Source organism: Conger conger, chromosome 13 (assembly GCF_963514075.1).
Source record: "Conger conger chromosome 13, fConCon1.1, whole genome shotgun sequence".
Classification (NCBI taxonomy): Eukaryota; Metazoa; Chordata; class Actinopteri; order Anguilliformes; family Congridae; genus Conger; species Conger conger.
Genome location: NC_083772.1, coordinates 2255907 through 2283567, shown reverse-complemented (window position 1 = coordinate 2283567; position 27661 = coordinate 2255907). Strand labels below are relative to the sequence as shown.

At 45.2% G+C, this 27661-nt stretch overlaps 1 protein-coding gene across 4 annotated transcripts in view; it reads right to left on the bottom strand.

Moving 5' to 3' along the window:
* The window catches only part of slc36a4 (solute carrier family 36 member 4), a 160325-nt gene that overhangs the window by 119217 nt on the left and 13447 nt on the right, over nt 1–27661 (bottom strand). For all 4 annotated transcript variants that reach the window (XM_061216262.1, XM_061216261.1, XM_061216260.1 and 1 more), the window contains exons 5-9: nt 23174–23262; nt 20152–20247; nt 19221–19305; nt 14819–15067; nt 4944–5042 (exon numbers count right to left, since the gene is read on the bottom strand). In XM_061216262.1, coding sequence (XP_061072246.1) covers nt 4944–5042; nt 14819–15067; nt 19221–19305; nt 20152–20247; nt 23174–23262 — 618 coding nt within the window. The remainder of the gene's footprint in view (nt 1–4943; nt 5043–14818; nt 15068–19220; nt 19306–20151; nt 20248–23173; nt 23263–27661) is intronic.

Here is a 27661-nt window from a genome sequence, read left to right as displayed (position 1 = left end):
GGGTAATAGTGTAATAATTGTATTTTATGAATGGCTGGGTTTCTCATGCCCATCCCTGGTGAAGGGCAGGGTTTGGCCAGTGCACTGCTGCCTCTGGGCCAATACCTTTTAACCCTGCTAATCATCTCCATTAGGCTGTGAGAACTGGTCTATGCATGTACCATCTTGCTAATTTAAATTTGCCTTTATGCATGCCTCCACAGTAACACAGTTTTCACTTCCAGGATCGATGGTTAAACAGGTTTCTTCTTTCAGGCCTACCAGCCTGCGTTAACACTGCAGGGACCACTACAGCAGCAGCAGAAGAATCAGAAGATGCCAATGTTTTGGAGGGGCCCCAAATTAGTAAACTAGGGCCCTCAAAAGACTATTGACAACTGTGCTTGTACCAATCTTGCACCCTCAAAATTGAGCCTGAGGGCTTTACAAGAGCTTCTTCAAAAGAATTGGCAGGTCTGACGAAATACTTTCCCTGAGCATTACTCCATTCAGGGCTGTTTGTGCTGAGCCGTTCTAAGCACTGGTGCATCTTGAGCCACATAAATGGAGCTGTGCTCAGTCATTACCTCAAACATCCCTCTGCAGGAGGGATACATTAAGCCTTAACGCATTTCTAGGCCCTTCCGCCAGCACTAATTACAGAACTTTTATCTGTCACTGATATACAAAGTTAATTTGTCCTCAGTTATGAGGTAATTGGTCATTGGGGGGCCAAGCAATGTGCGTAGGACCCCTTTTGTTTTTGCTACAATTATTAGGGGTCCAAGCACCAAGGGTAAGAAAGCATGCAATATCTCTTTGTCAACCATCAGCATGGGAAAATTTGAAGACCAGTCAATTCAGAAGACAGATGGTTATTGACCATCGCAAGTCAGTAACAGGTCCAAAAAAAAAATACATAAACGGCTAAACATACCACTTAGCGGTCAGATACGACCACAATTTAACAACAACAACAACAACAAGCATGTTCTGGAACGGCCATCTCTGTCTCCAGACTTAAAGGCTCACCCTTGGCGCTTGGCCCCCGACATCGCTGCTTGCAGCTATATTTTAACACACAAAACCACGAAAGGATTCACGTGGCAGTGCAGTCATGCAGGGAGCTCATCTGTAGTACAGATGTTGTGGTTCTCTTGTTGGTCAGACTCATGTGACTTCCCAGCAGACCTTATAATTAGCCAGGAGATTCCACTCTACAGATTGGCCAACTTAATTATTGAAGGCCTCTGCTTACTCACTGCACCTTCCATTTTTAGAAGTTGTACTTCAGGCTAAATTACAGGCATCTATTTGCGATTCACTGAAAGGGCACGTGAGAGATAGAGAGGGTACACCGGAGAAAGAAAGACGGGTTACTGTGCAGTACACAGACTGTGATGTGGTAGCCTTAACAAGCCAAGCAGCAGCAGCAGCTTTGCATCAATGGAAAATGAACAATGAGTAATTCACTGGAGAGCAATTAGTGGTCTAAATGGCTTTAAAGAGCAGGGGTGCTCCAGGAATGTAATAATCTTAAAGTATTATTTTTACAGTGAAGGCATTGGCCTGCCTAACCCCACCCCACAGCAGTTAAGCCTTTTTACATCAGTGTCTGTGTCTGTGCCTGTGCCTGTGCCTGTGTCTGTGTCTGTGCCTGTGCCTGTGTCTGTGCCTGTCTGTGCCCGTCTCAGTCTGTGCCTGTCTCTGTGTCTGTGTCTGTGCCTGTGCCTGTGTCTGTCTGTGCCTGTGCCCGTCTCTGTCTGTGCCTGTGCCTGTGCCTGTCTCTGTCTGTGCCCGTCTCTGTGCCTGTGTCTGTGTCTGTGTCTGTGTCTGTGCCTTCGGTCACACCGCCTTCAGGTTGTTCTGTCACAGATGCCAACTTTTACTGCATCCAATGAAAATCCTAAAGGTTAAAAACCAAATGAGCATTTTTTCTGTGGTGAGCATGGGAGAATGGGAGAACGGGGAGAATGGGAGAACGGGAGAACGAGGAGGACAACCCGGTGAATCGGATGAAAAGCAAGTGAATAATAAACGTGCACCACAAAGCTCCTGAGAGACACACAGAATGGCTGATCTCACCACAGACTGCTGCTTCTCCCACGCCTACACATCCATCATCCTCACCCCTAGCACATGGTTCCTCCACATCTTTAACACCACTGGTTCCACAGTAAAATAAATAAATAAAGAACTAACTCGCCCATGATGATTAAACGGTTTTGGCAGAGGACCACCACAAAATGAATGGAGGGGTCCTGAGATTGGTGAGGACCCACATCTGACCCCCTCCTCCACTAGCCCTGCTCGGTGCGTAATGAGGTAGTATATCACTCTAATTTCACAGAGGGGGAGAATCGCCCTCCACCATCCCCACAAACACCACCCGCAAGCTTTCAATCCCCTCCACTACATACAATGTGTCCATCAGCAACCATGCCAAGCTGAGAAAATGGTGCACGCAGATCACAGCTGTGGCCTGTGTATTTGCGTGTGTATGCTTGTACAGGGAAACCTGCAGCGTAGTGGTTACGGTGCATGACTGGGACCCGCAAGGTCGGTGGTTCTAATCCCAGTGTAGCCACAATAAAATCCGCACAGCCACTGGGCCTTTGAGCAAGGCCCTTAAACCCTGCATTGCTCCAGGTGAGGATCGTCTCCTGCTTGGTCTAATCAACTGTACGTCGCTCTGGATAAGAGCATCATCCAAATGCCAATAATGTAATGCAATGTACGGGCGTGTGCTTTACGGCTTTGTGTGTGCAGACGTGCCAACAAAGCAAAGTTGTATTGTAAAGTTGTAAGGATTTAGTGCCCATTGTAAATAAATGCTTTGTGCCTGAAACGGGAGTCATTTCAGAAAGGTAAAAGTTTTATGCGAGTAACCAGCTTGATGAAGGTACTAGCTTAAGAAAACTGTCTGCTCCTTGTAAATTATCTTAAGTGGAATCGTTAGGAGCTCAGGTTGTGTGCCGCATTAAAAGCGCAGAGCTGAAAGAACATGTTTAAATAGCATTATGAGTTTAAAGAGCAACTCGCTCGAGGCAGCAGTGCTGTATCTGCCCTTGCAGGAGGGAGGTGGGGAGGTGCTGTATCTGCCCTTGCAGGAGGGAGGTGGGGGGGAGCAGTGCTGTATCTGCCCTTGCAGGAGGGAGGTGGGGGGGGCAGTGCTGTATCTGCCCTTACAGGAGGGAGGTGAGGGGGGCAGTGCTGTATCTGCCCTTGCAGGAGGGAGGTGGGGGGCAGCAGTGCTGTATCTGCCCTTGCAGGAGGGAGGTGGGGGGGGCAGTGATGTACCTGCCCTTGCAGGAGGGAGGTGGGGGGGGCAGTGCTGTACCTGCCCTTGCAGGAGGGAGGTGGGGGCAGCAGGGTCTTATCGACCTGGAGAGCCCAGTGGGGGCGTTTCAGCACAGAGGCGAGGGGGCGCTGGGGGGAGAGAGCCTGTGCGCTGCTGAGGGGCCTGGGCCTGGACTTACAGGGGCCGCCCGGAGCCCTACTCTACTCCCCCATGCTGAGGGCATGGTCACACACAGGCGGCCTGTAGTGTAGTGGTTAAGGTACATGACCTGGAGCCGCAAGGTTGGTGGTTCGATCCCCAGTGTTGCCACAATAAGATCCACACAGCCGTTGGGCCCTTGAGCAAGGCCCTTAACCCTGCATTGCTCCAGGGGAGGATTGTCTCCTGCTTAGTCTAATCAACTGTATATCGCTCTGGATAAGAGCGTCTGCCAAATGCCGTTAATGTAAGATTTCACCATGCAGCGAGGAACCCTTTGGGGACTGGAGGAACCCTCCGTTCCACAACCTGCGGCTGGGGACTGCATAGGTGCTGGCTGGCCTTAAGGGCCCCTTCGTGCGGGCAGGGATCGCCCAGCTGGCACATTTAAATAAACTACCGTTTCAGCTTCAGAATTGGTTATTGGTTAGCATTTTTTTGTAAACGTTTAACAACCCCAGCAGCAGACAACACTTGCACGAACCACTATAGTCCTGAGCAACATCAGATGTTTGTTAACGCCCCAAACTTGTGCAACTTATGCTCGACTGAACACCCGAAATTGGCAGGAACAGGTTATACATACATTTCTGAGTCAGTCTCTCCTAAGCCGGACATAAAATGAACGTATAAATCACCACTGGAAATCAACACACAATTACTGAAGTGCCACACGTCTGGAATCTGTCCATCCTCTGCCCCAGCCCCCCACACGTCTGGGATCTGTCCATCCTCTGCCCCAGCCCCCTACATAAGACCTGGCTGTCCCTCCCAGGGATCAACAGCTTTCCTTTCTCTCCTCCCGTGATTCATTGGCCGGCTCTTCTGAGAAAGGGCTTCCGCGTTTCTCAATCAATACATTTAAGTGCCTGTCCCCAGGGAGACGGGGGGTCTTATCTCCGGCGTGAGCCCCGATGTCACGAGACTCAGATTAAGCTCCAATCTGCCAGGCCAGCATCAACGCTTTGGAGCCACCATCACCTCCATTTTGGAGCCAGCATCACCTCCACTTTGGAGCCAGCATCACCTCCACTTTGGAGCCAGCATCACCTCCACTTTGGAGCAAGCATCACCTCCATTTTGGAGCCACCATCACCTCCATTTTGGAGCCAGCATCATCTCCATTTTGGAGCCAGCATCACCTCCATTTTGGGCTCAGTGGGGCGGAGGCGCAGCCGCCCGGGGGTCCTGATGAGGTCACGGCGGAGGGCGGTGATGGGGCACCGCAGCGTTTGGGGGATCTCAGATCTCAGACCTCCCTCCCTCACTCCGCCCAGGGCCCTGCTGGCCCACTCACTCACACATTTACTCACTCACTCACTCACTCTCTCACTCTCTCACTCTCTCACTCTCTCACTCACTCACTCACTCACTCACTCACTCTCACTCACTCACTCACTCTCACTCACTCTCACTCACTCTCACTCACTCACTCACTCACTCACGCCCCGTGTGGGATACTTACCACCCCGATCCCTTCGAAGGCGAATATGGCCGTGCCGAAGAAGAAGGGGAACTTCTTCCAGCTGGAGGCGTACGGCAGTCTGTGCGGGTCGCCCACATCCTGGGAACGGAGCGAGAGCGCCTGGTTACAGACTCACATCATAAATACTCTTAAATTCTCTTCAAAAGAGCACATTGTCTGCACAGCCGGTAAAGGCAACTTCACAACTTCCCCATCACAGATTCACATGATTTCAATAGCAACGCATAACATGCCAATGGGCTAATTTACCGCAGAAACTAATTTCCGGTTTAAAAAGGTAGGTCTACTGAGCACTCCCTTCTTACAGGGAAGGCACCCATATTTCAGTCCAGCATTTTTACAATCATTACAGGCCGTGTGGGAATATTTATCCTTTTGCATTTTGTGTATTAAAAAAAAAAAATCATTAAATTGGTATCTTGGTTCTAACCTGGATAAACGATGAATAATAGTTTTCAGTGAGTATAAAATAGTAAGTATAAAATAATTTCAACAAAGAAAGATGATTAAGAGGATCCCTCCTTGCATTTGTTTCTGGACTCTGATGGAGATAAAAACAAATTCTCTTCATTTATTCTACAATGTTTTTATGACATGTTTTTAATTACCCAGACTTCCTCATGACTTGGGCCAGGAACATGCAGGAACAGTTCTGGAATATCTACCACTTGTGAAACAAGTGATTTAATTAAGCCACTGCATAATTACTTTTATATAATTTGTCTCAGCAAACTGACGGCCAACCGACTGCAGCCACACAGAACCGGCCGTATTAACATCACACCTACACTCCTGCATTACTGCGCAATTACTACATTAACATCACACCTACACTCCTGCATTACTGCGCAATTACTACATTAACATCACACCTACCGCAGTCCTGCATTACTGTGCACTTACTATATTAACATCACACCTACACTCCTGCATTACTGCGCAATTACTACATTAACATCAACCTACACTCCTGCATTACTGCGCAATTACTATATTAACATCACACCTACCACAGTCCTGCATTACTGTGCAATTACTATATTAACATCACACCTACCGCAGTCCTGCATTACTGTGCACTTACTATATTAACATCAACCTACACTCCTGCATTACTGTGCAATTACTATATTAACATCACACCTACACTCCTGCATTACTGCGCAATTACTATATTAACATCACACCTACCGCACTCCTGCATTACTGTGCAATTACTATATTAACATCAACCTACACTCCTGCATTACTGTGCAATTACTATATTAACATCAACCTACCGCACTCCTGCATTACTGCGCAATTACTATATTAACATCACACCTACACTCCTGCATTACTGTGCAATTACTATATTAACATCAACCTACACTCCTGCATTACTGCGCAATTACTATATTAACATCAACCTACACTCCTGCATTACTGCGCAATTACTATATTAACATCAACCTACCACAGTCCTGCATTACTGTGCAATTACTATATTAACATCAACCTACCACAGTCCTGCATTACTGTGCAATTACTATATTAACATCAACCTACCACAGTCCTGCATTACTGTGCAATTACTATATTAACATCAACCTACCACACTCCTGCATTACTGCGCAATTACTATATTAACATCACACCTACACTCCTGCATTACTGTGCACTTACTATATTAACATCACACCTACACTCCTGCATTACTGTGCAATTACTATATTAACATCACACCTACACTCCTGCATTACTGTGCAATTACTATATTAACATCAACCTACACTCCTGCATTACTGTGCAATTACTATATTAACATCACACCTACCGCAGTCCTGCATTACTGTGCACTTACTATATTAACATCAACCTACCGCAGTCCTGCATTACTGTGCAATTACTATATTAACATCAACCTACACTCCTGCATTACTGTGCAATTACTATATTAACATCACACCTACACTCCTGCATTACTGTGCAATTACTATATTAACATCAACCTACACTCCTGCATTACTGTGCAATTACTATATTAACATCAACCTACCGCACTCCTGCATTACTGTGCACTTACTATATTAACATCACACCTACCGCAGTCCTGCATTACTGTGCAAGTACTATATTAACATCAACCTACACTCCTGCATTACTGCGCAATTACTATATTAACATCAACCTACACTCCTGCATTACTGCGCAATTACTATATTAACATCAACCTACACTCCTGCATTACTGTGCAATTACTATATTAACATCAACCTACCGCACTCCTGCATTACTGCGCAATTACTGTATTAACATCACACCTACCACACTCCTGCATTACTGTGTAATTACTATATTAACATCACACCTACCGCAGTCCTGCATTACTGTGCAATTACTATATTAACATCAACCTACCGCAGTCCTGCATTACTGTGCAATTACTATATTAACATCACACCTACCGCAGTCCTGCATTACTGTGCAAGTACTATATTAACATCAACCTACACTCCTGCATTACTGCGCAATTACTATATTAACATCAACCTACACTCCTGCATTACTGTGCAATTACTATATTAACATCAACCTACCGCACTCCTGCATTACTGCGCAATTACTATATTAACATCACACCTACCACACTCCTGCATTACTGTGCAATTACTATATTAACATCACACCTACCACACTCCTGCATTACTGCGCAATTACTATATTAACATCAACCTACCGCAGTCCTGCATTACTGTGCACTTACTATATTAACATCACACCTACACTCCTGCATTACTGTGCAATTACTATATTAACATCAACCTACACTCCTGCATTACTGTGCAATTACTATATTAACATCACACCTACCACAGTCCTGCATTACTGTGCAATTACTATATTAACATCACACCTACACTCCTGCATTACTGTGCAATTACTATATTAACATCAACCTACCACAGTCCTGCATTACTGTGCAATTACTATATTAACATCAACCTACACTCCTGCATTACTGTGCAATTACTATATTAACATCACACCTACACTCCTGCATTACTGTGCACTTACTATATTAACATCACACCTACACTCCTGCATTACTGTGCAATTACTATATTAACATCACACCTACACTCCTGCATTACTGCGCAATTACTATATTAACATCAACCTACCGCACTCCTGCATTACTGTGCAATTACTATATTATCACACCAACCGCAGTCCTGCATTACTGTGCAATTACTATATTAACATCAACCTACCACAGTCCTGCATTACTGTGAAATTACTATATTAACATCACACCAACCGCAGTCCTGCATTACTGTGCAATTACTATATTAACATCAACCTACCGCAGTCCTGCATTACTGTGCACTTACTATATTAACATCAACCTACACTCCTGCATTACTGTGCAATTACTATATTAACATCACACCTACACTCCTGCATTACTGTGCACTTACTATATTAACATCACACCTACACTCCTGCATTACTGTGCAATTACTATATTAACATCACACCTACCACAGTCCTGCATTACTGTGCAATTACTATATTAACATCACACCTACACTCCTGCATTACTGTGCACTTACTATATTAACATCACACCTACACTCCTGCATTACTGTGAAATTACTATATTAACATCAACCTACCGCACTCCTGCATTACTGTGCAATTACTATATTAACATCAACCTACCGCACTCCTGCATTACTGTGCAATTACTATATTAACATCACACCTACACTCCTGCATTACTGTGCAATTACTATATTAACATCAACCTACACTCCTGCATTACTGCGCAATTACTATATTAACATCAACCTACCGCACTCCTGCATTACTGTGCAATTACTATATTAACATCAACCTACCGCACTCCTGCATTACTGCGCAATTACTATATTAACATCAACCTACCACAGTCCTGCATTACTGTGAAATTACTATATTAACATCAACCTACCACAGTCCTGCATTACTGTGCAATTACTATATTAACATCAACCTACACTCCTGCATTACTGCGCAATTACTATATTAACATCAACCTACCACAGTCCTGCATTACTGTGCAATTACTATATTAACATCAACCTACACTCCTGCATTACTGCGCAATTACTATATTAACATCAACCTACACTCCTGCATTACTGTGTAATTACTATATTAACATCACACCTACACTCCTGCATTACTGTGCACTTACTATATTAACATCACACCTACACTCCTGCATTACTGTGCAATTACTATATTAACATCACACCTACCACAGTCCTGCATTACTGTGCAATTACTATATTAACATCAACCTACACTCCTGCATTACTGTGCAATTACTATATTAACATCACACCTACACTCCTGCATTACTGTGCAATTACTACAGCCACAAGACCCCCACTCATCATTAAAACATAATGCAGCCAGAAGTAGACACACACGCACACACATATATATATAAATATATACACTGTATACATATGTTATTTAAACCCAGAATTCAAAGAGAAAGAGTGAGAGAGAGAGGGAGAGTGAGAGGGAAGGAGAGAGTGAGAGGAGAGAGAGTGAGAGAGAGAGTGAGTGAGAGAGAGGCTGGGTAATCTGGGGTCAGTAACAGCCTAATGAAGGCAGATGAATTCAGCAGGGCGCTCCCCTGCAGATGATCTTCAGTGGAATGATAGAGCTCCTAATTATTCCCTTAAAACATAATTCAGCCTTGTGATGGATGATGGCAGTTCACAAGGGCAACCCCAACAAAGCGCCAGAGCAGAGCATGGCATTGATAGAGCTCCCACTTGCCACTTAAAGGTACTATAGGTCATTTCGGACATGCACTGTTGGAAAGTTGACAGTGACGGAGCCTGGCGTCTTTTCGTAGTGTTCTCGTAAGAAAATGTTCTTTTCGTAGTGTTCTCGTAAGAAAACGTTCTTTTCGTAGTGTTCTCGTAAGAAAACGTTCTTTTCGTAGTGTTCTCGTAAGAAAACGTTCTTTTTGTAGTGTTCTCGTAAGAAAATGTTCTTTTCGTAGTGTTCTCGTAAGAAAATGTTCTTTTCGTAGTGTTCTCGTAAGAAAATGTTCTTTTCGTAGTGTTCTCGTAAGAAAATGTTCGCCGAACAGGTGACTTTATGAAATGCTGCTGTGCTGCACAACACTATTTATATGTTTTGTCTTTTTGAAGTTTTCACTTTAGCTAACCAACCATATTATGAGCAAGCTTATTTGGCTATGGAATTAGCTGGCTATACAACTAAGATATGATGGTGTACCACAAACGATGCAACTGTAACTTAACAAATAAAGGTTTAGCTAAACACACATGATTCAACACAAAGATATCAAAGGAATGTGTAGCTGCCCAAATTGCACTCCAGACAAGCTTTCACTGAAACTCTGTATACTATTGCTTATTATCCAAACAAAGAATACATATCTAGTTATAAAACAAAACCAGTTCATTATCAGTAGCAGCAAGCAAATACGTTCGTATTGCCTCAGGTGGATATTTGTAAATTCATCAAGCTAACTATGGCTAATTTGCTTGTTGCTACCAATAGCAATAGCTGGTATTGCTTTATAACTAGATATGTAGTCTTCGCTTAGATAATAAGCAATAGTATACAGAGTTTCAGAGTACAATTTGGGCAGCTACACATAAACAATCAGAATAAGCCCCCACGCCATTGGCTGAGGCAATTAGAACCATTTTTCAACCAATGAGCTTGAATTATTGTACAGCTTGTTTTGGTAAAAAGTGACGGCCTGTCAACTGTATGTTTTGAAAACCCGAATATAAGGACTATAAACACAGGGAGAGGGTGAGTCAACATGTCATTTGCACTTCGTTTTACGTCGCTCTGCTAAATGCCATGTAATGTAATGTAATGTAATGATGTCTTGCATTTGAAAAGTGGATGGGTGGCTATCAAAATGGCAGTAAAATACACATTACTTTAGGATGCAATACATGCGTATAAAGTAGTCTCAACCACTAAAATTGAAACTAACTGCACCTGCTGATTCCATAATAATAACAGCTAGTGTAAATACAGTAGTATTAGCCTTAGCCACCCTAGATAGACATTTTTGTATTTATTTCTGCATTAGTGTGTCAGTAGAAAAGAGCACATTCATTTTCCACAGCGCTCTACCTTTGGCATCCTTTAACAGCTGTCGTTTTAGCCCTAAATCTCTTCTGCGGCATCTTATCCTGTGGCCTGCGTTTTCACTGATATTATTTTAATTTAAAAAAAACGTATTATCAATCCGTCAGACAGACAGACTCAGATAGAGGCACACCTGAGCGATCATAATAACCTTTGTTAGACCAGCCAGTGCCACTGCTAATTAAGTGTGTTTCAAGGCCAATTAATCCTACATCATAAAATTGAAAGGACCTTGGACTCTTGAGTTAAAAAAAATGAAATAAAAAAAGTTTTAGGTGCCATATGCGCACACAACAAAAAAAGAGAATAGTGATGTACAATATGAAGTGCATTCCAGTGCATTACCCCGGCTGTCACAGGAACCCAAGCCGGGTGAAATCCTCTGGGATGAGGACGTGAGCTCGACAATTTCTCCGGCAATCTCCGAACCGCTGCGAGCCAGCATGCAGACCTGGTCATGTGCAAGTCCCATCTCTCAGATTACATTACATTACATTAATGGCATTTGGCAGACGCTGTTATCCAGAGCGATGTACAGTTGATTAGACTAAGCAGGAGACAATCCCCCCCTGGAGCAATGCAGGGTTAACGGCCTTGCTCAAGGGCCCAACGGCTGTGCGGATCTTATTACCGGGGATCGAACCACCGACCTTGCGGGTCCCAGTCATGCACCTTAACCACTACGCTACAGGCCGCCCCTCTTAAATGTACCCCACGTTTTAAGGAGAGGAGCTGGCGCTATGACAACAAGACGCATCAGGCGACGCATGCCTTCCCCTCGCACCGTGAAGCTTGGTGCCCGGGAGACGGACGGGACGTCCCGCTGACAGAGCTGCTGCCGCAGGGTGCCACGGTGCCCACGCCCGCGCTCTGAAGGTGAAGCATCGCTCTGAAGGCGAAGCATCGCTCTGAAGGCGAAGCATCGCTCTGAAGGCGAAGCATCGCGCTGAAGGTGAAGCAGCGCTCTGAAGGTGCAGCATCGCTCTGAAGGTGAAGCATCGCTCTGAAGCATCGCTCTGAAGGTGCAGCATCGCTCTGAAGGTGAAGCATCGCTCTGAAGCATCGCTCTGAAGGTGAAGCATCGCTCTGAGGGTGAAGCATCGCTCTGAAGGTGAAGCATCGCTCTGAAGGTGAAGCATCGCTCTGAAGGTGAAGCATCGCTCTGAAGGTGAAGCATCGCTCTGAAGCATCGCTCTGAAGGCGAAGCATCGCTCTGAAGGCTAAGCAGCGCTCTGAAGGCGAAGCATCGCTCTGAAGGCGAAGCAGCGCTCTGAAGGTGAAGCAGCGCTCTGAAGGTGCAGCATCGCTCTGAAGGTGAAGCATCGCTCTGAAGCATCGCTCTGAAGGTGCAGCATCGCTCTGAAGGTGAAGCATCGCTCTGAAGCATCGCTCTGAAGGTGAAGCATCGCTCTGAGGGTGAAGCATCGCTCTGAAGGTGAAGCATCGCTCTGAAGGTGAAGCATCGCTCTGAAGGTGAAGCATCGCTCTGAAGGTGAAGCATCGCTCTGAAGGTGAAGCATCGCTCTGAAGGTGAAGCAGCGCTCTGAAGGTGAAGCAGCGCTCTGAAGGTGAAGCATCGCTCTGAAGGTGAAGCATCGCTCTGAAGGTGAAGCAGCGCTCTGAAGGTGAAGCATCGCTCTGAAGCATCGCTCTGAAGGCTAAGCAGCGCTCTGAAGGTGAAGCAGCGCTCTGAAGGCGAAGCATCGCTCTGAAGGCGAAGCATCGCTCTGAAGGCGAAGCATCGCTCTGAAGGTGAAGCATCGCTCTGAAGCATCGCTCTGAAGGTGAAGCATCGCTCTGAAGGTGAAGCAGCGCTCTGAAGGTGAAGCAGCGCTCTGAAGGTGAAGCATCGCTCTGAAGGTGAAGCATCGCTCTGAAGGTGAAGCAGCGCTCTGAAGGTGAAGCATCGCTCTGAAGGTGAAGCATCGCTCTGAAACATCGCTCTGAAGGTGAAGCATCGCTCTGAAGGTGAAGCATCGCTCTGAAGGTGAAGCATCGCTCTGAAACATCGCTCTGAAGCATCGCTCTGAAGGTGAAGCATCGCTCTGAAGGTGAAGCATCGCTCTGAAGGTGAAGCATCGCTCTGAAGGTGAAGCATCGCTCTGAAGCATCGCTCTGAAGGTGAAGCATCGCTCTGAAGGTGAAGCATCGCTCTGAAGGTGAAGCATCGCTCTGAAGCATCGCTCTGAAGGTGAAGCATCGCTCTGAAGGTGAAGCATCGCTCTGAAGGTGAAGCATCGCTCTAAAGGTAAAGCATCGCTCTGAAGGTAAAGCATCGCTCTGAAGGCGAAGCATCGCTCTGAAGGCAAAGCATCGCTCTGAAGCATCGCTCTGAAGGTGAAGGTGAAGCAGCGCTCTGAAGGTGAAGCATCGCTCTGAAGGTGAAGCATCGCTGTGAAGGCGAAGCATCGCTCGGAAGGTGAAGCATCGCTCGGAAGGTGAAGCATCGCTCTGAAGGTGAAGCATCGCTCTGAAGCATTGCTCTGAAGGTGAAGGTGAAGCAGCGCTCTGAAGGTGAAGCAGCGCTCTGAAGGTGAAGCATCGCTCTGAAGGTGAAGCAGCGCTCTGAAGCATCGCTCTGAAGGTGAAGCAGCGCTCTGAAGGTGAAGCATCGCTCTGAAGGTGAAGCAGCGCTCTGAAGGTGAAGCAGCGCTCTGAAGGTGAAGCATCGCTCTGCGGGCGACACACCGGCCAGCCAGCCACAGGGAGCACTCCCCAACTCACTCAACCAGCCGTGCCAGAAAAAGGACAATGAACATAAAAGCCCTAGTCTGTGTGTGGATGATAAACATGGAGCCAAGGCTGGGCATCTGGTTCTGAAGCGCAGCTCCTGGTGTTGTTGAGAGACCATGTGCGGCCCACTTCAGTCTAAGCCAATAGTACGATTGTGGTGAACACACACTCGTGTTTGCTCCTACACGTGTGGTTGTGATGGGTGTTTCTTGTTTATCCTCCCCATGTGACGCTGCGTCATAGGTATAATAGGTAAGAATTTTGTTTTAAAACATTGTTACAAGACCATTGTGAATCCTTTCTTATCATTGAAAAAGGCTGACATATTGACTCACCCTCGGCCTGTGTTTATAGTCCTTAAATTAGGGTTTCAAAATATACAGATGACGGCCCGACATTCTGTCCCAAACAGTACAATAATTCAAGCTCATTGGTTGAAAATTGGTTCTACTTGCCACAGATGTTTCAACGTCAGCACATTTACAGAGAAGGGGAGAGATAAACAGTGTTGTGGTTTGAAGGTGTTTGTTGCTGCTTTTCCTCTCAAAAATGACCTATTGTACCTTTAAGTTACTATGTCATTCAGACTATTCGGTTCGATCCCGTCCTGGGTGTGTCGAAGTGTCCCTGAGCAAGACACCTAACCCCTCTTGCATGGCAGCCAATCGCCGCAGCAACAATTGTACAGCGCTTTGGATAAAGGAGCTATATAAATGCCAACCATTCACCATTTTATTTTTGGCAAGGCCCGTCAAAACTCAATGGGTCACAGGCTATTGTGATAACGCAGAATGACTGGAGACTGGGGAGAAACACAGAGACAGACAGAGACTGGGGAGAAACACAGAGACAGACAGAGACTGTCATAACACTTGGGTGAGAGAGGACAGGTTAGGGACTGACTGGAGAGACAGCGTAGTGGGCATCCAGGATCTTACCGTGAGGATATACTTGAAGATGATGACCAGGCTAACAGCCATGGCGATGTTGGCCAGGAAGGACAGCACGGCCATGTTCTTCAGGCCTTTAATGAAGACGAGGAGGATGAGGAAGGGAAGGAAGAAGAGCATGTAGAGGCGTAGGTCCAGGCCCCAGGGCTCCGGAGGTGTTCCCACGTCCGTCTCCATGGTGATGTTGTCAAAAGACAGCAGGTCGTCCGTGCTGTTCCCCCAGTACCCTTCCACCACCTGCGGGGGGGGTGAGAGCAGGGAGACGTGATTAACGATTAATACGCATTTAGCGTATTAATAATTTAACTCCTCTCCGCTCGCTCTTCCCCTGCTGGACCGCGAGACAGCACACAGCCGGCGCCAAGCCCAGCAGAACTGCCCAACTGGACCGGCTAGGCCCAGCGATGAGTCTTTTCCGGAGATAAGACTGCACTCGTCTGTGCAATGATCCTGCAACTGGGGAACAGGATGTGGGTGCTGCACCAACGCAGAATCTGAACCCGCGTGTGGGAAAGGATGCACAACGTGCCCATAATCTTTTATTAAAGAATGAAAGAACAAAGTTGTAAATGAATAATCCATTCGGTTAATCGATTAAACGCTGCCGCCCTATTTCAATTATGGCGGCAAAACTAGCGGAGGCATATTGGGGACATTTCAACAATATATACTTTTCTCTACTGTGATTTCAAGCTGCCATTTAACATTTAAAAATTAATCATTCAAAGAATGATTTAATACCTTACATAAGGATTAGAAATTGACAGATGGCAATTAGACTGCTACTTTTTTCAGTGTTCGCCAAAGAAAGCAATTTGTCGTTTATCATTAAGGCACAGCGGGGAGCCAATGTTTCCACTTGCTAAGAAAGAGAACTAAAACTTTCCCTGAGACAGAATGAAAACTTGACCTATGAATATTTGGCATTTGGGGGGGACTGCTTTTATTGGGGGTTTGCTCTAAATTAATCATCATTCTCAACGTCATGACAAGACAGCTCCGAAACCGTTTCATTTTTACCCAAAGTACTCACATCGTTGCTCTTAAAGCCACATTTTAAGGGCAGCAGACACATATGGATAAGGACCGTTTGCGATAAGGCAAATTCCTTCATTTACACGGCCTGTAGCGTAGTGGTCAAGGTACATGACTGGGAGCCGTAAGGTCGGTGGTTCGATCCTCGGTCTAACCACAATAAGATCCGCACAGCCGTTGGGCCCTTGAGCAAGGCCCTTAACCCTGCATTGCTCCAGGGGAGGATTGTCTCCTGCTTAGTCTAATCAACTGTACATCACTCTGGATAAGAGCGTCTGCCAACTGCCAAAAATGTAATGTAACACAGCTGAGGAAGACAGTGAGAAGGTGGATGTGGCCCTGAGTGGCTTGTGTAATGTATACAGTTGAAGTTGAACAGTTACATGTGTTTACAGAAGTCATTAAAGCTCATTTGTAATCACTCCACAGATTTCCAAATGCCTGAAGGAACCACGTTCATCTGTACAAACAATAGGACACTAATATAAACACCGTGGGACCGCACAGCCTTCAAACTGCTCAGGGAGGAGACGCGCTCTGTCTCCTGGAGGTGAACGTGCTTCCGTGCACAAAGTGCAAATCAATCCCAGAACAACAGCAAAGGACCTTGTGAAAATGCTGGAGGGAACAGGTGCAAAAGTATCCATGTCCACATCAAAACCAGTCCTATATCGACATAACCTGAAAGGCTGCTCGGCGTTTGTGGGCAGTGAATAAGGAGACCTACAGACCTGACTCAGTTACACCAGTTCTGTCAGGAGGAACGGGCCAAAATGCCAGCCACTTCTTGTGAGAAGCTTGTGGAAGGCGACCCGGAACCTTTGACCGAAGTTAAACAACTTAAAGGCAATGCTACCAAATGCTAACAGAGTGTAGGTAAACGTCTGACCCGTTGGGGATGTGATGAAATAAATAAAAGCTGAAATAAATCATTCTCTCTACTATTCTGACATTTCGCATTCTTAAAAGAAAGTTGTGATCCTAACTGACCTAAAAGACAGGGAATGTTTACTAAGATTAAATGTCAGGAATTGTGAGTTAGAATGGATTTGGCTGAGGTGTATGTAAACTTCAACTGAACCATTATGTAAAGTCACCCTGTGGTTCACTTTGACGTGGAGAAATCAATAATGACAACAACTTTCAGGAGAAAAAAACAAAACAGTAACAACTTGACGACAAGGGCCCTGGGCCTTTTAGCCCCTTTGTTTAATGCACTTAGACACCAGAGCACTTTTAATCAACTAACAGCCGTTAAAGCTTCAAGTCTTTTATGGTCTGGCATCATGATTTAACATAATGTATAATATGCCATATCATCCCATAGTGGCTGGCATTAATTTACATTCTATGCTTGTGGTAGACCAGTGCTCCTAAAATGCCCCCACTCAGGAACACACAGTTGTAATTTAAAAAGCCTACAGGAAGCATACATCACGTGAAGTAGCATGATGAACAGCCACAGCATGCGATCAGCACACATGATGAGTGTTAAGACCGCAGCTGGCACATCACACTGCAGGTGCACGCTGACAGGTAGAGCCATCACCTGTAAAGACACTCCGTACGGTGTCATGTCACCGAGCCGAACGACACGCTAAGGCGATGAGACGTCTGTGCACGGCGTTCTGCTGCGCACAATGAACGCTGCAATCATTAATGACTAATAATATGCCCTTATACTGAGCATGACAAATTATTGCCCTGCTCCCATCACCCATGTGAGCAGTCTGCTCCTGCCCCGGTGTAGTTCAGGTAGTTCTGTTCCTTAACCACCATCACGGACGGCTCTCACACTGTACATTTCAATAATACTATTCGCTAAAGCAAAATGACAGTGATGTGATGCGGCAGCTATAGCATAGAGAGTACATGGGGTGAATATTTAAAAGCAGAATACATCAGGAAAGCAAAGCAGCTAACAGGCAAATGGAATTTAACTTATAAAGAAATAAACGGTCTGTGATTTTGAAATAATAACAGCAATTAAAAGTTTGAGTTTCAGAGTCTGCCGGTTCAGGCCTCGGAAATCAATGCCTTTCATTTCAGTGTTATTTTAACAAAGTCCTCATGATAATTTTAACCCCCTGTATACTTTGCTAAGAGACTGCGATAAGGAGCTTTACTCCGCTCTTGATAAATTAACTCTGCATGGTAGCATTTTCTATACAATCAGGACATTTGCATAAATATATACACACAGAAGTAGCGCGACAGCGGTTCTTGCTAAGCTGCTAAGCGTCAAGGTTGTCAGCTAGGTCAGGCGTCATATAGAGGGCACCCATGCTAAATCTATACGATTATTTCTGCCTTGCTCCGGAAAAAAAGACAACAAATCAAATGTGATATTAATCTGCACATATAATGATGTGCACATTACCAATGTCTGTGCTGATGCTGCTGATCTGGACGGACAAACAGACAAGCAGAATATTTCTGTGTTCAAGCTGAAAGTGGGAGCAAGTGCACGGGAATACAGTAAAATGGAGAACCAATAGCGCCTTCTAGGGACCTTCCTGCACAACTGCACCTGGAAAAAGTGGGTGGCTGTATCCAAATTAACAGTCACAAATAAGAAGAAATGTTTAAAAAAAGAATAAATGAATACGTGTGTGGAAAAATACATAACTGAATAAAGTAATAAACAAAAGAATACAAGTAAAAATAAAAAGATCTAAAACATAAATTTAGTATTAAATACTAAGTACTATTGCTTCTATATTCAGTACATTATTTTTATTTCTTTTTTTCATTCATTAACTTATTACACAGCCTTGTATCAATCTCTGTATTTCCTATAGCTCAAGTAAAGTCTTGATTCTGACACTATTCTGGCATGCAAAGGAAATCAATCGGCTGGTGGCATTCTACCAGACCAGCCAGGCAAGTTTAATATTGAATGAAGAACGACAGAATAATGGAAGAATAAAATCATGATGGGCAGAGAGAAGAAGCACTCTCTCTGCAAAAGGAATAGACTGGCTACAGCCTGTTGGCACCTCAGTCCCTCTAGTAACACAAACACAGGGGCTAACTTTCTGCTACTTTCTGCTCTCACGAAAAGCTCCAGGGGCCAAGGCTGATGATGCCTTTGCAAGCTATGGACGAATTCTAATAATAATTTATAGCTACAGATAAGTAAAAAATGTAGGCATGTGAAATATACATGTTGCACTGGTATATGAAACTACCAGGCCATTGTAGGGGAGAGACACAGGTGACCCGGTGTGGCCTGTTCATTTTCACATGTATTCACTCAGTAGCTTCTACAAAAGCTGCTGTTAGTATGCGCAAACATTTGTACGACTTGCTGGGAATATGAATGATAATGAGCATAAAGAAGATGGTACAGTACCTGCTTAATATTCTCTGCCAAGAACACAAAGTACACACTGCAGAAGCCCAGCTGTGTCAACACCAGGAAGAAGCTGACCAGATGCCTGCAAACACAGACGAAGACAAACAAAAGACTCACACACCCACACACTGGTAACACACAGGTTAAACAACACCCAGCCGGATAAAGGACATCTGAATACACTGTCAGTTCAGCGAATAAAAGTATTATCACTGATACACCCTACAGTACGAACTCATCTAACAACTTTTTATTAGCAAATTTATTTTAAACCATGCTTTGGTCTCACACAATGACATCACACAAAATGTGTGCATTTTCATGTGTCAAATGTGCACAGTTCAGGTTGGGGACAAACTATATTCTGACTTCTCGGATACTGTTTATCCAATGCATTTGGAGGTTTGTGGGGAGGAGATTCCCTTCAAGTGAAAACACTGCAAAGCGTTAGGCAGGACTGTTGAAGAGAACAGTTTCTGGTTTAGGGTTTTTTTTTGCTTTTAGTTCAATTCACCCATATTCATTTTCTCCAAATGTGGAATTCTGAATTGTGATTGTACACTCTTCCTCATCCTCACTTGTAAGTCTCCCAGTCAATCTGAGGGCAAACGCCGTTAACCTATCGACACCCGGCGCCTTATTCTGAGGAGCTGATGCAGCAGTGACACCAGCAAGCTTCGACCCCACCGACCCATGGCAGGATGAAGCAAACCGTGTCTGACTTCTGTGGACTCCCAGTCATAGCTGGGTAATGACATAGCCTGGGTTAATATGTGCAATGTCTGCCTGTGCTCACGCCAAACGTCCATTCTGACAGGGCCACTCAAGGCCCGAGAATGGGGCTCAACATGCAGACAGGACAGCGCAAGAGAGGCAATCTGGGATAGCAAAGCAGGAGGAGCCCTGTGCTAAAAAAAAATACACTTACCTCCCGAAATCTGCCCCTCTTCGGATGCACTTCAGCGAGCTCTGCTCCATCGCGATGGCCACCGTGTCGCTGTACCCCATTGGAGGTCGCTTCAATCTGGGGACCAATCAGAGCCCAGTGAGCCCACAGCCCTCCACAGGCCGGCTGCCTCCCGCCCGTCACCCAGGCCAGGGCTCGTGGGCCCAGCCATTCAGCGTCCAGCACGGTGTTACTCACGGTGTTACTCAGGGTGTTACTCACGGTGTTACTCACGGTGTTACTCACGGTGTTACTCAGGCCGTTACTCAGGCCGTTACTCACGGTGTTACTCAGGCCGTTACTCACGGTGTTACTCACGGTGTTACTCAGGGTGTTACTCAGGGTGTTACTCGCGGTGTTACTCACGGTGTTACTCACGGTGTTACTCAGGGTGTTACTCGGGGTGTTACTCGCGGTGTTACTCACGGTGTTACTCACGCCGTTACTCAGGCCGTTACTCACGGTGTTACTCAGGCCGTTACTCAGGCCGTTACTCACGGTGTTACTCAGGCCGTTACTCAGGCCGTTACTCACGGTGTTACTCAGGCCGTTACTCACGGTGTTACTCACGGTGTTACTCAGGCCGTTACTCACAGTGTTACTCAGGGTGTTACTCAGGGTGTTACTCACGGTGTTACTCACGGTGTTACTCACGCCGTTACTCAGGCCGTTACTCAGGCCGTTACTCACGGTGTTACTCACGGTGTTACTCACGGTGTTACTCACGGTGTTACTCACGATGTTACTCAGGCCGTTACTCACGGTGTTACTCAGGCCGTTACTCAGGCCGTTACTCAGGCCGTTACTCACGGTGTTACTCAGGCCGTTACTCACGGTGTTACTCACGGTGTTACTCAGGCCGTTACTCACGGTGTTACTTAGGCCGTTACTCACGGTGTTACTCACGGTGTTACTCACGGTATTACTCAGGCCGTTACTCACGGTGTTACTCAGGCCGTTACTCACGGTGTTACTCAGGCCGTTACTCAGGCCGTTACTCAGGCCTTTACTCACGGTGTTACTCACGCCGTTACTCAGGCCGTTACTCAGGCCGTTACTCAGGCCGTTACTCAGGCCGTTACTCACGGTGTTACTCACGGTGTTACTCACGGTGTTACTCACGGTGTTACTCAGGCCGTTACTCACGGTGTTACTCAGGCCGTTACTCACGGTGTTACTCACGGTGTTACTCACGGTGTTACTCAGGCCGTTACTCACGGTGTTACTCACGGTGTTACTCAGGCCGTTACTCACAGTGTTACTCACGGTGTTACTCACGGTGTTACTCAGGCCGTTACTCAGGCCGTTACTCAGGGTGTTACTCAGGGTGTTACTCAGGGTGTTACTCACGGTGTTACTCAGGCCGTTACTCACGGTGTTACTCAGGGTGTTACTCAGGGTGTTACTCAGGGTGTTACTCACGGTGTTACTCACGGTGTTACTCAGGCCGTTACTCAGGCCGTTACTCACGGTGTTACTCACGGTGTTACTCACGCCGTTACTCAGGCCGTTACTCAGGCCGTTACTCACGGTGTTACTCAGGCTGTTACTCACGGTGTTACTCACGGTGTTACTCACGGTGTTACTCACGGTGTTACTCAGGCCGTTACTCACGGTGTTACTCACGGTGTTACTCACGGTGTTACTCACGGTGTTACTCAGACCGTTACTCAGGCCGTTACTCACGGTGTTACTCAGGCCGTTACTCACGGTGTTACTCACGGTGTTACTCACGGTGTTACTCACGGTGTTACTCAGGGTGTTACTCAGGCCGTTACTCAGGGCACGAGTAAGCTCCCAGAATTTCAGTATCATTGAAATGGTGATTTAAAAAGCGGCGTCTGGAACACTTCAAAACTCCCATGTCAACGGGCGACCCAGTTCTGTGCACCGTGCGATCTCTGCTTCCGATTAAAACGGTGACTGCTACGCTCAGAGAAAGAGGCGCTTGATAGTAACTGACAGCGAAATATGCGAGTGCAATAACTAAGTTACTGTCCTGGTTAGAGGCACGGAATTCTGAATTATTCATAAATGAGTCCATTTCTTTTCTAGATCTGTGTAAGAAAATTAATGAATAAATAACATCACCACGCAGGGGCACCCTGCTCTCACGCACAGACAACATTAAAGCCCCAATTAGGATGCAGACGTGATACAGAGCGTTCAACGTTATCAGCGAATAACACAAAAGTGATGGACTTGGTCACAATAAACAGTGAATAACCAATACTGAAGACTAGACTTTTCATATTTCCAATCGGAATATGAAACCCACCACCAGCATATGAAATCTTTTACTTTTTATTTTATTTTTAGATGAGGGGGAGATGTGGGGAGGGAAGATGTGAGCACTTTCACATAGTCACATAGCTAGAGCATTTTACGCCCGAGGCTTTTATCGTTAAATCCGCCAAAGAAATCACACCAATAAACCGGCATACTGTACAAAGCAGTGTGCTTCCCCAACTTACTCCTACGGACAGTTTGTGGGTTACTGTTCAATTAACCCAGGAATCTACCGCCTTCAAGCAGTATTCACCATGCAGAGGTGTTTTTACATTATTTTGTTTTACATTACATCAGCTATATTTTATTTTATTTCAGTGGTCTCATTATTCAGGAATATAACGTTGTAGGAAGTATCCAAATCTAAGACCAATGTGTCTGTTGGAAACATTAATTCAATGTGGAAAATCACACTTTCACAGGGTCTTTTTAGCTGGCATTTGAATGGCATACAAAAACTTAGTTAAGCCGTTTTAACAAGACCAGGGAGCATGCAGCACAGCATCTAGCCCAAGTGTTCCTGCCTCTGTTGCATGGCCACCAAAGCTGTTCTGGGCATTTACAACCACGTATACACAGTAAAAACAGGTCCTGGTATTAGTATGGCATTTCTGGAATCAACATCTTCATTCTTTTCCTCGAGAATTCAGACTGCGACTAACCCCAGGCTCCCCATTAGCTGAATAACTTCACAAAGTTGCAGGTGTAACGTTACCTTTCAGACAGGTGATGGCTGCAGTGGACCAGGATGTGCATGCAGTGCACACACACCACGCCCATCAGCACCAGGCTTATGGGCCCAACCTAGAAAACACACACAGACCACACAGACCGTGAGAACCCAGCCTACAAGAGCGCTGTACTGAGCCTACACTGAGCCTGCCAGCTGTTTCAGGTCCTGCTTCAACCCTTATCCTGGTAACAGAATGTAAGTCATAATGTCCTGCGCTAAAAGTAGTTCAAAATACACAGTACATGCATGCATATCAAAATATAATAACATATCTAATATATACTTCCTCCACAAACAAATATTAGCAGCACACCCAGAGGAAAAATACATTTTGTACACCAATCACATCCAGAAGCAGGAATGTTGAATATGATCAATTAAATTAGATTTCACTGACTGTTCGATGTTTGTGTTCAACGGAATAGCAGTCCCTGGTTTCCCTCACACTCAACATATAAACCAAAAAGTTACTTTATAGTTTACTGTACCTTTTGGGAGTAGCAGTTTTGTTTTTTGTTTTTTTCAGGAGGAGTTTGTGGACTGTTCTGGAAATGTAGGCCTATATTTGATAATATGACACTGCTGCCCCCGACCGTTGGAACATTGCAAGTATTTCAGACTCTGGATGAGCGCGCTCACATTGGCCACCTGGTGGTGGTTGTTCAAACAACAAGTGGTTACGGTGGAAAAACAAAAAAATATATGCTAATTTGCCGCTGCCCGGCAGATCTCCCGAAGCAGAAGCGCCAAATGAAAAACGAAACCGCCGTAACTCATTTACATCGGAACGCACAGATGCCAGCTTCTGTCCAAGCACAGGTTCCTCAAAAACGGCCATGCTCTTTGAAAAATGTGTTGTCTTCTGTGAATAATGGGATACGTGATGGCGACGTTCTATAGAGCCGTTGCTATAGAGTGTCTTAGAGTGTCTGGAATGAGAACACCGTGAAGGGGATTTCAATTGCAAAGACAAACCACATCACATCTCGATCAGAGATGGACCATTTAAGTGGCACCCTTAAAGTACCAAGCTTTGAGACTTTATCTTTCTTCACAATATATTGGCAAACGGTTAGAGGTTGAAAGGCGCTTGACAGACATAACACCTTTAAACAGAGTCATTCAGAGAACTCTCCCTCTGGAGGCCAGGTTTCCCATCGTGATGATTGACATGTCATTTTCCGCTTGCAGAATTGGTCTCTTTTAGAACAGTTGCTTGTGACAACAGGACACTGAAGGAGCCAACCGCTGGAAAAATATCAATTCTAAAACCCATGTCGGATGGTTTTCGGCAAATTAAATATCGAGTTTCTCACCGTTGATCATTTCTGACTGGCCTCACTCCCCCCCAGCACTCCTCTCTCCACATATCACTTCCTCTTTCATCTTATGGTCTCTCTTTTCTGCGTCTATTTCCATCTCAAAACTGTTTTTCTAAAACATCTGTACATTTCGTCAAGTAGGGAAACCGCCCAGCTAAACATCAATGAAAATGTCATATTTCGCCTTTTGTACGTCATCTACAAAAAAGCATTTACAAGCAGTAGGCTAGTACACGAGTAATCTATTGCAAAGCAAAGTTGTGCACAATACAGCACCAATCACAGTGAATCAAGAAATGCAAATTAAGTGTGCAGTGACTTTGTTTCTACCTGTGTGTTTTAGTTTTTTCTTTTGTTTGTATGTATGTATGAAAAATATCAAATAGATACAGTAAAAAAAATAATAATCAAGCAAAACCATTGGGGCTGATTATTATGTGTATGAATAATAGGCAGCACCTCTCCCCATCCCTCTCTACCTCCCTGTGAACCTTAATTGTTGTCTCTGTGACTTGCTTTGGGTATCGGTATTTTTAGTTGGCTAGGTAAGCAGTGTTTGGATAGTTCACTTTGGTCACTTTTGCTCTGTTGTTTGTTTCTTTCTTTGTTCAAAAAAAAAAAAAAAAAAAAAGGCCCTCGTCCTTATCTTTATCTTCGAACCTATCCCTGGTTATGGGTATGCACTTTGTTGTACGTCACTCTGGGTAAGAGCATCTGCCAAATGCCAATAATGTAATGTAAAGTAATGTAATGAAGATAATATAATGATTTACAATTAGGTTGCGTTTATTGTGAGCTATGATTGACCAGGTAACCAAGTGAATGTAACAAAGTTCAATTTGCTTTCCATTATAGCCAGCAGTGTTAAATGAGCCCTTCAGTCCAGTACGTGCAGGACAGTCTAGACAGCCAAGCAGTGGCACAATGTCTGTCTCCTGGTGAGTTAGTGCTTCATTACCAAACTGGTCTCACAGAGAAATAAGCTCTTTAATGTCAACTGAAATTTTGTGCAATTACAAAATAAATGTGTCATAGTGGACTAGATGGATGGTACAAGCTGACATTTCAGAAAGAAAGTGGCAATTTCCAAGTGACAATACTGAATTTATTCTAAATCGTGAATTTACTACTTGTTATTTCAGTAATAAAAACTATGTGGAGACCTACAAGTCGAATAGCCAGACACGTAGCTGAGAAGTACTCCAAACTGCATGGACAACCTTATCAAAGAACTTTCAAATAATCTCTAAATGGCATAACATTTTGCTAGTTATGGAGTTGGTCCATGACCAACCTGAACTTCAGATGAACTTCTTAAACCTTGAGCAGAGTCTGCCCCAGGTTAAAGTGCAGGCCCCAAACTTTTCGCAGGTGAGTGTGCACATCGGGGAAACCTTGATTGCATTTTCCCGACTTCCAAAATGCACTGCAAGCACAACGGTGAATCAGTCGGGAAAGAATGATGTAAGACCCCCACCTTGTCCTAGCCACTGCTACAACAGTGATATGAAATACAGCTGAGCACATTGTGCAGAAAACGATAACTCTCCCCTGTCCCTTCCGTTTTATTACAGTGATGCATGGACTGATGCGAGCAGACAGTGTGACTTCAGAACTGCCATCTCATTGGTTAATTATGTTAGACAATGCTTCAATGGTGAACAGCGCCTTTAAATCAGTTTAATTACATGTATTTGTCGTCTGTACTTCAGAGGCTAGTTTCTCTGGGTCTACAACATTCCCCACGGACAACTCAGCCTCAGGTGCATTAAATCACGTGGATATAAACGCCAGGGATTCTTGATGGGAAACCTGTGATTAAAAACGGAACAGCACGTCGCCTCCTGCTGTATTTCACGGCGGTGAAACTGTCTAACGTGATCTTTCACAATCTAATTCCAGTAACCTGAATGATTAAACACTGGTGATTAAAAGCGGCCCTAATTAACAGCTGAACGGCCCGATACCAATCTATCTGGCGCTCCCAACACACTTTGCACTTCTCAATGTGATAAGACTCATGAATAGCCCTTCTGTGATAAAGGACCAATGAAATGCATTCCACGTTACACTTGATTAGACCACTTGATCTTCGGATGCTGTACAACACAGGCAATACAACAGCGAACAAAGTAGCCTTGTGAAGGCATCTTTCTGAAAGGAGGAGGAAACCCCAGAAAATTCAGGACTGGGTCACGCTGAGGATATTCAATCAACGTACTGTACATATGCGGTTGTGTCTTCTACGTCACTAGCTTCTGGGTTATGTTACGCAGATTTTGAGGCTTTTTTGCAAGGTAAAAACAAGAAAAACCTGAAATTGTGCCGATGAACTTACAGTAGTTGTCCGAATTATTGCCTCAAACTGGCAAAACTATAGTCCAGCTACGCTTCTCTGGCTGAGGGGGCTGGGTGTGAAACCAACTTGCTTACAGCAGAAGGTTTGTTTAGGGGTGAGCACTGAATATTCTGGAACTCATTACATTACATCAATGGCATTTGGCAGACGCTCTTATCCAGAGCGATGTACAGTTGATTAGACTAAGCAGGAGACAATCCTCCCCTGGAGCAATGCAGGGTTAATGGCCTTGCTCAAGGGCCCAACGGCTGTGCGGATCTTATTGTGGCTACACCGGGATTAGAACCACCGACCTTGCGTGTCCCAGCCGTTTACCCTAACCACTACGCTACAGGCCGTCAGTCTCTTGTTTCTAGTGTGCGGAGGCAGGTTGCGGTAAATATGAAGAAGCAGACTCAAAGCACCAGCAGAGGGAACTTACATCAAGGCTGGGCAAAGACACTTAGAGATTAGACTCTGAGCGAAGCTACCCACCCATGCGCTTCAAAGCGGCACACCAGCCTCTTAAGGGTGGACATGAGCCCCTCTCAAAACCATCCGCATCACAAATGTAGCTCTGTCATTGCTGTCACAGCGATTCTGAATGAACCCACTGAAAAACCCTGAGAGTTTATGAACAAAATGCGCATTTTGGTGCAAGGCGATGACTGCAGCAGCTACAGTATGATTGTGTTGGATGTTTCTTTTGTTTTTTTCCCCCCTATTCTCATCACTGATGATTTTATGGCTATAAGGTAGAGCCCTACAGGTAGACTACTTTTTAAACCCCATTACCGCCTGACCACGATT